Source organism: Maylandia zebra, linkage group LG8 (genome assembly GCF_041146795.1).
Source record: "Maylandia zebra isolate NMK-2024a linkage group LG8, Mzebra_GT3a, whole genome shotgun sequence".
Classification (NCBI taxonomy): Eukaryota; Metazoa; Chordata; class Actinopteri; order Cichliformes; family Cichlidae; genus Maylandia; species Maylandia zebra.
This window is the reverse complement of record NC_135174.1, coordinates 21,713,691-21,725,807: the sequence shown is the minus strand read 5'-3', so window position 1 is coordinate 21,725,807 and position 12,117 is coordinate 21,713,691. Positions and strand designations below refer to the sequence as shown.

Sequence of the window (12,117 nt, the reverse complement as noted above, 5' to 3'; positions counted from 1 at the left end):
GCAATCACACTCTTATCATTTTTCATGTTTTTTAAACTGACTATACGGAAAGAGGGGCAGATTTGATTGTGAAACCAGCTAACAACTTGTCAAACGTTAGCCGACTGATCAAAATCTTCCAAAATGGACTCTAGTAGGTCCGTAACCATGAGTATCACCCCCTGGTGGATATTACAAAGAATCTTGGTTGAAGGTACTGTCATGTTAGTTTCACTTTTCAGACCTGGAAGCCACCACCATCTTTTATACTGTCTGTAATAGGAACCTGAAGCTGGAGGGGAGGGCGGACCTCTTGTGAGCAGAAAACAAGCATAATAAGGTCCTAAAGTCCTCGCCATCATATTGTAGTCTTTTTCAGTTTCACCCACTGGTGTGGCAAAGGCTCACGTTTGAATTTTGGGAATAGAAGACCAACAGTATTGATTCCTTACGCAATAATAACCGACAGGTGAAACCTGGGAATACTTTTTCCTAGCTGTTCACTGTGAACAGGAACATGAAACAAGCAGTCAAGCAATGGCATGCATACCACAGCCTAATAGACCACATAAAATACACTATGCAGATACAGTGTTTAGGATTTCCTTCCACCTGCACATGCAAAACTGTGGCTTTCACCTACAGACACGCACACCTACACACACGCATACACAGCTACAGATCAAACGCATACCCAGTCTTCGTAGTGCCTGGTTCCGTTCTGCAGCAGGTCCTCCAGCTGGATGGTGCAGTTGGCCACAAAGTCATCATACCCGATGGGTGCATCGTGGAACACTGACAGCTCCAGGCTCCTTCCCTCACGCACCTCGGTGCAGAACTCCTGGTGCCAAACGGGACTGTTGGTCTTGGTTCTGGTGGCGGTCTGGCCTAGTCGGGTCTGATCCAGATTCAGAGCCAGGTAGGGGTCCAGCAGGAAGGAGCCGCTCTTCCCCACTGCGTGACGCAGCGCCCATGGAGTGGGCTTTAGGTCCACCGCCTCACAAACCCGCACCTTCAACAGACCACTGAACACAGGCATGGCTGCTGGGAAGTGTGTGTGCGTAAAAGGATGAGTGTGTGTGTGTGTGTGTGTGTGTGTGTGTGTGTGTGTGTGTGTGTGTGTGTGTGTGTGTTTAGGCTAGTCTGCCTGTTCCTGCTCCTGTACACAGAGTGTTTCCTTCCAATGAGCGGGGTCACTGCACAGTCCTGCTACATCCCATAATGCCGCTGGCTCCTTGGACTCTCAGTCTAGTACAGCCATATCAGACCAGCTCGTTATCCACACACGCGCGCAGAGACGCCAACAGGGCAGCTGACTGATCCCCAGCAGACTGAAAAACGCAGAAATAACGCGGACTCACACCCTTCAGGGGTCTCCTGGTGGACGCTCTCCCACCGAGGCGGCTGCCTTGTTTGTTTACGATCGGTCTCGTGAGCCACACAAAATTCCTGTTACCGCGGAAACAGAACGGGGTATGAATGTCTCTGATCAGAAACGCAGGTTGACTGGCTCACGTTCACGTGAAGTCCCGGAGCTTCCCCGCGGTCCTCGTGTGTCTCTCCCGGGTCAAGGTGGAAGAGAGCGCGACCAGCCGCGCCTAGCCATCCGGGATTGGTTCTCCTCTTCCAGCCCGTCTCGGCTCACTCGCTCCTCTCCTGGATAATCTCCTTCCTAAGACCTCACGGCACCGCGATATTTGCGCGTAACCCTCGGAAAGCAGTGCCTTTTATTGCCCCCCCACCCCCCCAAATGACGGTTTTTTTGGGGGGTTCACGAGCACCCCAAACACATCCCAGTGCTCCGCTCCCGTTTCGCTTTTTTTTTCTCCTTTCGCTCTCTGCGCGCTCCCCTCGCTTCCCGTCCACTCGCTCCTGAATCTGTGAGTGAGCGCGAGCTGCAGGAAATGCGCAAAACGCGTCACCCGCGTTGCCGGGCTTCTGCGCCGGATGAGAGAAAAGAAAGACAGAGAGAATCTGTGTGCGCGTGCGTGCGTGCATACATACGTGTGTGCGTGTGTGTGTGTGCTCAGCTGGAAGAGGTGTTTTTAAAAGAGGGGCGATGGAATTCACCCGCAGGCGTGGAGTAATGTGTATGTGTGAACGCGCGTGTCATGGCCAGACAGCCCACAGAGCCCATCAGTCCTCATGCATGACCACAGACAGCCTCACGCACAGTTAGAGAGTCTGAAGAGACAGGGCTGATATTGTTGAGTAAATCTGGTGGCAGCACTTTATAATACAGCCCGCGTTTTACCACACCCTGAATATAGGATGTGATTTTCAGGTTCCTAAAATACTACAGATTCCCAATGATACTTAAAAAATGAGTCATAGTCAACAGTTGTTTGTTGTTTTTAAGATTAAATCATTTTAACACTAAACATTTTTAAGTAATAAAGCTTTATTAAAGAGTATCCCAACTGCCTTTTACACAATTTTTATTTCATTGTTTGCAAGCTTTGATGGTTTCACAGGGAAAATTGAAAAGTTATGACACTGTCCGCGTCGATTTTCTGTCAGACTTTCTGCCCTTGTCATCTGCTCTGTGCAGATTGACATGTCTTCCTAAAAAGAGAGACAGACAGACAGACAGACAGAGAAAAAACAGACTAGGCCTATTTTAAGCAACGTGGAGCAGAGAGCCGCTTGGACACTTGTGGTACGTCTGGTAGAATTACAAGCATTGTCTTGAGCAGGTGCAGTCGGCTCCAGTGGTGATGAAAAGCCGGAACCATGTCTGTTGTATTCCTGGGGTTAGGCTTTATTATAAAGGGTTTCAACCCTGCTTTGTATTTAATTAGGGTTCCAGGATGCCTTTTACAGTAATCTAAGCATCCCTTCTTACATTGTAGATACTAACAGAGCTACAGTCTGTATTATAAAGTGTTCCAGGCTTCATTATATTATGGAGTATCCCAAAGAGCACTTCTTATTTTGTAATTACACATTAATAGGTGTCTAGGCTGTATTTTAGAGTAGTCTAATATGCTTCAAGATACAATACATACTAATAGAGCTTCAGGCTGCATTACTTCCCTATATCCTGAAGCTCCTAAATCCCTTCTTCTTTTGTAATCAGACATTACTACTAGGGTTGAAGGCTGTATAATAGATTATCCTAAAGACCCTGTCTTATTTTTGTAATTACATGTTACTATTAGGGGTCCAGGCTGCCTTTTAGACTAGGCTAACCTTCTCTTCTTACATTGTAATTACACCACAATAATAGGGCTCCAGGCTATATTGTAGAGTAATCCAATGAGCCCTTCTTATTATTTTATAATCAACCATTACTTTTATAGGGGTTTAGGTTCAATTTTAGAGTACCCTATCCCCTTCTTACCTTAAAGCAAACAGTTACCAGTTCTTCGAAAAAATAGTTATATTCTGGGTTTTTTCTCTTGTCCCTTAAAAACTGCAAATTGCTACTCTTTTTTTCCACTGTACTTACGGAATTTAACTAGCCTAAATTCAGCATATTTACATAATAAATGTTCTGAAATGTCATCATCAAATCATCACCAAATAACTTAATTTAACTAGATTTAGAGATTAATTCAAATTTTAACAGACTATAAAAAGGGTTGGTGGGTTTTATCCACATATACAGGGAGGAGGTAGAGCCTCCTTAAAAATTCATATTCTTTCATTACATTTCATGTGACAATAAAAAAACATTACATTTAATTATATTTTTTTAATAAATTGCCCATTTTCTATAAAAATTATCATATTCACCCAAAATGTCTATAGTTTCTTTCCCCAAATAGAAACTTAGAATAGTTCCAAAATATTACATGAAAATGCTCCAGAACCTCTGTTTTCACATTTCTTCTCACATGAAAGAGCCCTGAAAGTAAGAAACCATCTACACTTTTTCAAATTGCTGGAATAGTATTTTAGTATCTTATAAAGTACTACAGTAATACTGGCTACTCCTATAAGAGTATAATAGATGTTTGACTGGTTTTTAAATCAGCAGTGAGTGATGCAATTTCAGAAATGTCCCAAGACATGCCAGTACTCAAAACAATCAAATTTAGATATATATTCATTACTTATGCTGTTCTAAACTTTATTTAAAACTACACCACAAGCATAGCGCTGTTTTTGTCATAAATCTTCTGGACTCTATGTTAGTGAAGCCCTGACCTCCTGTGCACTCGCTCAAGCAACATACACATCCTGGAACTTATAACTGCAAAGTATCTGCTAAAACTCCAGCTTTTCCCTGCTGTCTGCCTCCACTAGTCCTTAAACAGAGCGAAACCATAATCAAACGTCATCATTTCTTCTCCTCCGAACGTGCTGCTTGTTTATTCCTTTGTTGGTTTGGAATTGAAATATAACTCTTACAATTACAGCTGCTGAAAACATAACAAACACATCTTCACAAAGAGCCTCTTGGCCATGTCTTTTTTCATATTTTTTCCCTATGGAGGAATCTGAGCATCTTAACCATGGAGCCAGTGGTAGAAGAGGTACCCAGGTCTTATCACAAGCAAAAGTCTTCTTTTGGATACTCACTTAGGCCACAGTGGCCTCTATCGTGTCCTATGCCTAGTATCCTTGTTTGTCACACCAACCCTCTGTGTGTCCTCCTACTTCCATTACTGTGGCCTGTCTGGCAGCTCCATTTTCTATACCCTTTACCCAATATATCCACCATCCCTCCTCTTCACATGTCCAAACTCTCTCAAGCTTACCTCTATACTTTGTCTCTAAAGGTGTCACCCTGACATACTCATTTCTAATTCTGTCCAGTGAAAACAGTAGCATCTTCCACTCCGCTACATCCAGCTGGGTCTCCTGTCTGAAATAATGTATTATTTATTTATTTAGATATCAAATTATGATCTAGTAAATTAAATAGAATGATGAGTAAAATGTCATCATATCATCAGAGACTGTTTATTAACGCCTATGCAGTTTATGATCAGGCCTGTCCAACTGCGCCACCTGCTGGTGCAAGAAAAGTATCACCGGAAGGATGACGCTATCAGTCGTGATGTCACTAAACGCTGTGTTCAAGTGCAGCTCGGAGATCGTTGCCATTTTGCAATGGTCAGGAGGAAAAAGGTCGTCCAGTCGTCTGTGCTGGAAAACCATTGCATGTTAAAACAAAATGCTATTCTGATCTTCTCGCGCTTCACAGGATAGTGTGACTCACGCCGAACCAAGATAAATGCCAAGAAATATGAGTCAGTTGTCTCAGAAATACTACCCAAGTGGTGGAGCCAGACTAATGTTGGAGATGATGGTTTAAAAATATATAGACATGTGGCACATTAGAATTAAAAGTCTCTCTCTCTCTGTTTCTTTCTTCTTCTTCTTCTTTTTTAACTTAAAATGTACAATACATTAAAAACCCCAATAAAGGCAGTAGTGGTGCAGTAAAGTCCGGTTATATTACTGTAGAGTGGGTGAATCACTATTGAAGTATTGTATCAACTACTGCATAGTTTCAGCTTTAACAGATTGGACTTACATAAACGGGTATAAACCAATGACTGTAGAAAACAGTCGTTGGTTTTCTACAGAAATTGAATTTAATGTTACCACTAGGTGGAGCCGGTGTGCATTTACTTTGTTAAATAGCGTTTCCAGAAAGTGAGAGTATTTAAATAATATCTATCCATATATGTAGGCGAAGTTTGCATGTATACAGGTGTATAAAAATATTTGGCATACAAAAAAGGTCACTGTGTGGACCGGAATCGAGGCCATTTTGCGGGAAAGTCAGGTTAAACATACTGATCGCAAAAGTAGGCAAAAATAAACGAATACTTACGGAAAATCCAACACGATTATTAAACGTATTCTGCACGGTTTTAATACTCAACTGGTTGAAAAAAGGGATAGTTTGAGTTTATTTAAGCAAAGTTTTTATTTGCAATTCTATATGTATGTTTTTCCCTTATTTGGGGTTTTGGATCAATCAGAAAACAACAAAGCTTTGATAAGCTTTATATGCTTTGATAAATCCCTTTAGGTCACCCCTTAAGAACACATTTTAGGCTGAAGCCACATGCGAGTCATTTGCAATCAATACTAGTAAATACTAGTATTTACTGTAATCGTAAATTGTGTTTTTTTTGTGTGTGTTAACTGTTTATATGACAGGTTTTTGGTTACGGATCATTACAAAAGTATTCATAACAGTGATATAATAAATAACTTTATTTCTATAAAATACCAAAAAACATTTATTCAGCATTAAAATGAACATCAAGTAGACAGAACATGGCTACACAGTAAATTTTAAATAACGAAAAGATGGCAAGTTGACAAAAAACGGTTATTAAAATACAAACAGACAGGGAGCAGGCAGAATTCAGTGGTGCTGACTGATTGTCTACAGTAAACATTTAGGAGTCCACCTTGAGCCTCTAAAGGAACAACTAGACTGATTTTTTATGACACATAATTTGAGAAAATGAGTGAGAATGAAAGTGATTCGCTCACTGGCAGTTTTCAGTCTTCTCTTTGGGGGGTCCCTGGGTTTAAAGTCCAACAGGAGTGCATTGCTTGATGCGTGTTTAATTATGCTCATGACAAACTGGGTCAGCAGATGTGCACTCACCCTCCAATAACGCAGTTTAAATAAAATCGGTGGTTACAATTCAAAATTTGTACCTGAAGACCACCAAAAACCAAAAAGAAAGAAAAACACCCAGAAAAAGTTAACGTAAGCTTCGCCTGTGGAATAATATTGCGTTTTATACGCCGAATTTATTGCAGAGCAAATCCTGACCAGCGTTTGTCCACACACATTCTCCTCACAGTTGACCAACGGCAGAGCCTAAATGTTTATTTCACTTTTAAAAGTGTCAGACGTCCAAGTCGGAGTCACTGTCCGTTACTGAGAGCAGAGTTTCTCCATCCGCGCGCTCTGTGCTCCCGTCTGGACTACAGCCTCCTCTGCTTAGTGCACGCGCTCTGTCGGAACACATGTGGTGGTGCTGCAACCTATTACTGAAGAGGGGAAAAAAGTAAATTTTATCAACTTAGGTAAAGTAGAACACAAAACTTATAACTAAAACTGAAACTGAAATTCAGCCTATGAACTAAATTAATGCCATCTCCGTCCCTGTCAAACTGGAGTCTATCCTTGCATGATGAGCAATTTGTGCCCATTCATGCATGCCTTGCTTTGCCTTCATCAGCACGGTGCTTGACCCGCACACTGACCCTGAAGTAAATTGTAGTGACAGAAAGGTGAAGAAAGACCGACTGTGCAACTGGAAAACGAAAACCTACAAGCTGCAGGGCGTGCGCTTTTACGCATGAATGGCCTTTTTGCGCACCCTTAGCTAGAGTACTTCCCAACTGAATAGTAAGTATGAACAGTAGTCTCATCACACTGTTGTTTTGATTTGATACATAAATAAAACTGAATGAAACTGAACTGAAATGTGATATAGATACGGTAACTTGATACGAAAAAAATCTCCAAATGCACTCGTGCATTTATTTAAAAACAAAAACAAAAGACAGACAAACAAACCTCAGTGCACCTTCCAAGGGCACAGCCTAGTCAAATCTACTGACCTGTTTTTGGCTGCTGCCGCCCTGTCTCTCTGTCTGCGGTTTTTGAACCAGTTCCCTACTTGGGTCGGTGTCAGTCCGGTGGCGTGTGCCAGCTCCCGCTTCTTGCCCGGATTAGGGTACGGATCCTGCAGGTACCACTCTCTCAGCAGGCCCCTGGTGCGCTCTTTAAAGCAATGTGTCTTCTGCTCTCCGTCCCAGATGGTCCTGGGTAACGGGAACTTCTTCCTCACGCGGTACTTGTCCACGGGTCCGAGTGGCCGCCCGCGTAGCTTTTCTGCTTCCCGGTAGTGCGCTTCGAGCCATATCGCCTGCAATTTACCGTGCGAGGCGCGCGTGAAGCGGTGAGTCTCCAGGATGTGATAAAGCTCTCGGAAACTTCCCGTGTGGAAGGCTACTACAGCGCGAGCCCGCTGCACAGATTCGTGTTCAGAAATAGAGTCGCGGCCGTCCGAGGTCACCGGGAGCGACCAGAGGAAGCGGGCCAGCCGCTCGATGTCTCCTGTCTCCTCCAGGGTCTCGCACACGCTGGCGATCTGTGCAGCAGAGAAACACAGTCCCGGGAGGGCAACGGGAGCGCAAGCCACGGAAGAGTCATCCGGGGACTGAGAGCGAGCCAGGACAGGGGACCCGTCCGCAAAGTGCGGCAGGAGGAGGCGGGAGGCTGAGAAAAAGTCGAGGGGAGACCTGAAAACCATCTGGCTCGCAGACTGAAGCCAAAAAGGAGGCGGAAAGCGTTCCGTGAACCATCTGACAGAAATCTGCTTAAATCTGATTTTTAAACTCACCTGGGAGTCAGGGAGGGACACTGACTCTGACTTCTCATTGGACACCCGGGAGCTGATGCGGGGTTGTCATGGCGCCCCTGTCAATCAAACACAGCTGGGTGATCTCTGGCACTAGCTGTACAGATGAATTCACTTCGGTTGCATTTCTAATGTGGACAGTTGATTCTGTTTTCCCCCTGTAGATGGAGGCTGCAGTGCAAAAACAAAAACAGCATCAATTTTTTAATCTGTCAGTGTCAACAGAAGAAGAAGAATAGTCCTGTCACTGTACATGTACAACAAAATTATGGGTACTCCACACCAACTGTGCAAGCGTAAAATAAATAAACAAATAAATATAAATAGCATTCTACAGTTTTCAGTGCTTTTGAATTTCTTTGTACTGTTGCAATGTGAAGGCTTTGTGTGTGCAAGCTGTGTGCCAACATAGTAAATATAACAGTTTATAAAGAAAGAGGGAAACGCATAGCTCTGACGGCAGAAGGCAGAAGAACTAAAAGCAAAGTCCTGGTGGTGAGTATATAGTGCACTGTAATTCTAAATTTCCATGGTGATTATGTTGAAAACTGCAATCAACACCTATCACCTCAGTCTCATAACCTCTCTCTTCCTGGCAGTAAGCTGCTTGCATCATTAATAGCAGTAATGCGTAGCGTCCTGTTGTGATTGGGAACAACATCAGAACCTGAAAGCGTATGTTTCTCTAAGTGGTCTCCCTCCACTCTAATCACTTTTCTAATCATTTTCCAATATCCATGAGTTTAGAGATAAGCTGCTCCATCTCCATTCTCTTACCTTGGATTAGCATCGGGTCTATGCAGCCTGCTAACATTAGTGTAATGGAGCAGTTTATTCAATCAACATTAACACATTTTAGCTGCCCTGGGCCATATGCTTTGAAGTGTGGCAACTTTTGCCCCTCTGTGTATGTTTGTGCTTGTATTCTTTAAGGTATGAGCACATAAAACTGTTTAAACTGTCATACTGTGTTGATTTTCCTCCTTTTTTAGGACAATAAACAAAATTGCTGCAGTGGAGAACATTATATTTTAGCATGCAATGCAAGGCTAGAGTTAAGTTTGGGGTTGATCACGATGGTCAGAGTCCAGTAAACGAGTGTAAATAAGTGGAACGTCCTCTTGTATGTGCAAGCTAAAGTACTTGATCGAAACAACAAAAACTATCTTTTATATCTTTGCTGGACACCTTCTTGCACTGTTCTGTCACATAGAAACACCCTCTAAATACCCCCATGCAGATGTGTGGGCTGTAAAAAAAAATGGTGTCACTCGGCTTAAAAGGGTTAATGCCAATTACCCAAACAGACAGATGTCCCTGCACTGTGATGTGAGGGGTTGTGTGCCAGTTTTTCCACCCTGAGTGACACATATGGTTCTGGTTAATCCCTAAATCAAATCAAGTAAGCCTAAAATAATAAATAATCCCAAATATTTTATACATATTAAAGAATCTAATGCAAAACAACAAGGAAACAATAGAGGAAGGGCTGTGAAAAATATACATATGTTCAAATTTAAATTAATCCAACAAATAAACTGTATGCAAGACATTTCGACATAATGGGTTTTGATACTGATTTTACTGAGATCACCAGGGTGGTCATTCAAGCCTCGAAGTTCTCTAACAGCAGACGTTAAAGAGGACATGAAACACTAAACAGGTAATCACCAATTTAAGAAAGAAGTGCTTAAAGTTTACATTTTGAGAACATGTACGGAGCCATCTTCTGTCAGCACGGACCGTGACGTCATGTGGTTGGTTGTAGATAATAGACTTACATTAGTTTATGCTAGCTAACCAGGGACAGAACTGATTACACTGAGGAAAATAATAACAGAAAAACTAAAAATCAGTTTAAAAGAATCATTTTTGTGCTGCAGTGAGTTTTATGTTGAGAAACCAATTGACTGTTCACAAAGTACAGATTAATAGCAATATTTTGTAGAAATGTTAAATGAATAGAACATAAGAATAAAATACATTAAGTACAACATAAACGAATTACAATAGCTCAACAGGGTAAGAAGTACACAAAAGAAAGGGCCTTGATTAAAAAGAAGCATAAAAAATAAAGTTAAAATCCAATTAAAATAATGAAAGATGTGCTTCATGTTTCATTCACTTTCAGCTAGTTGCACAATGAACGATCAATATGTTTTGTGATCACTTTTTTGTAAGCATGTATTCAGTGAAACCATGTAGCACTGCAAAGATTATGCAAACAAAGAACCCACGGGAATCAGAAGAAGAGGAGAAAAAAAACAGAAGAGAGAACTAGACAAGGAGAAAGTTCAGTAAGCTTTTAAGATCTTAGACTGCTTGGGCCTCCATTTTTCTTTTGCCCTGTAGATACCTGCTCTGGACAGCTGAGGGTAAGCAGCGTCAACAAAAGTAATGGTCCACAGTGGTGGACATAAAATCCTGGTTGGAAAAAAACACAAAGCCAATGTGGTAGTGCATTAAACCTACTTCTATCTGAAGGCCACCAGATGATGATAGGTGTGGTTGCAAAAAGATATCTGGTCCTATAGAAGTCTTTGGGAATAGGCTTTCTTTCTTGACCTTTCCTGCTGAGTTCAAGGACTAAGTCGCTCATGTTGGGTCATTTTGGAAAAAAAAAAGTTTCATAAATGAGGAATAGCCATGCTATGTCCTGCTCACTCATTGGCGAAGTACTTTTCAAGTCATTAGCCAATGAGCAAGTGGTTTTACTATCAGAACCACCCCTCCTTGTCACATTGGTATATCTTGAGGCTTTGCTACAGGACTTCACAAGCCGAGTGACAGCACGCTATCTTAGTCTTTTATATCGTCTTTGGTGGCATCCAACGTCTTATCAGCCTTCAAGGCAGGTAAAGGTGCATATTTCTGGGCTTTATGCAGCTGCAGGTATAGAAGGGAAATGTGTAACATCACAGACAGATTGTCTCTAACCATTCTCCAGCAGATTCCTGCAAAATGTAGTAAAAGGTTTTACCAGAGGGGCATCAAACATAAGGTTCGGGGACCAGAATTGGTCTAGCAAAGACTTCAATCCAGCCTACTGGACATCTTCTGGAAACTGTAAAGGAGGGGAAACGTTTTGGACTTTTAAATGCATTTTCATGTATTTTACAGCTTGTCCTACTGACAAGACCTCTCCCACAGCCAATCGTATACTGCACCAAAGTAATGCAATAACAGATAAAGAATTAAATGACGGAAAAGTTGTTGTTTTTTCACTACAATTGATTTTTTTTCCCACAAAATGCCCACAGTAAAATAAATAAAACAACATTTTCTGTGAATTAACAAAAATGTCATCTTATAATTACAGGACTGATTGGGCAATGGGCTGCTAAAAGTTTTTGCGTAATTTTGAACAATAGTATTTTACAATTAAAGCCCAAAGAATCGTGCTGACAGATTTATTTCATTAACTACAGCAACATTTCTTTATCATGTGAAGAAAACTGAGACGTACTGCTGAAATTGCACTTCTTTTTGCTTATACTGATATTCCAGAGATTCAATGTGCAGTTAAACAACTTTACACAGACCACGATCATTCAAATATAGGTGAATACGAGCTCCAGTTACATAAAACTCCACATGATTTTTCGGCCAACATCCACTTAGGTTAGACACAGAAGGGCTAAAACAAAAAATTGCATTTAATCCAAACAGTGTTAGGGAATGTAACTCCATGCAATTTAAATGGAACAAGATTCTCCTCTAAAGCATCATTACTTTTATTCAAACATGCAGGTGCTCCAGTCAGATTTCCCCACCTGTATTTCAT

At 41.7% G+C, this 12,117-nt stretch overlaps 2 protein-coding genes across 2 annotated transcripts in view; both read right to left on the bottom strand.

Annotated features, from left to right (window-relative positions):
* The window catches only part of prkcea (protein kinase C, epsilon a), a 53,495-nt gene extending 51,620 nt beyond the window's left edge, over positions 1-1,875 (bottom strand). Inside the window, exon 1 of the mRNA XM_012920642.4 lies at positions 674-1,875. Within this exon, the coding sequence (XP_012776096.2) occupies positions 674-1,018 (345 nt within the window). The 5' untranslated portion in view covers positions 1,019-1,875. The remainder of the gene's footprint in view (positions 1-673) is intronic.
* Positions 1,876-6,135: 4,260 nt separating this feature from the next.
* LOC101467801 (homeobox protein SIX3) lies at positions 6,136-8,516 on the bottom strand. Its single transcript, XM_004556580.4, has 2 exons — positions 7,531-8,516; positions 6,136-6,954 (listed from the first exon to the last, which is right to left on the bottom strand). Exons 1-2 carry the CDS (start codon positions 8,223-8,225, stop codon positions 6,810-6,812), a joined length of 840 nt encoding a protein of 279 aa, XP_004556637.1. The 5' UTR covers positions 8,226-8,516; the 3' UTR covers positions 6,136-6,809.
* Between the last annotated feature and the right edge of the window lie 3,601 nt (positions 8,517-12,117).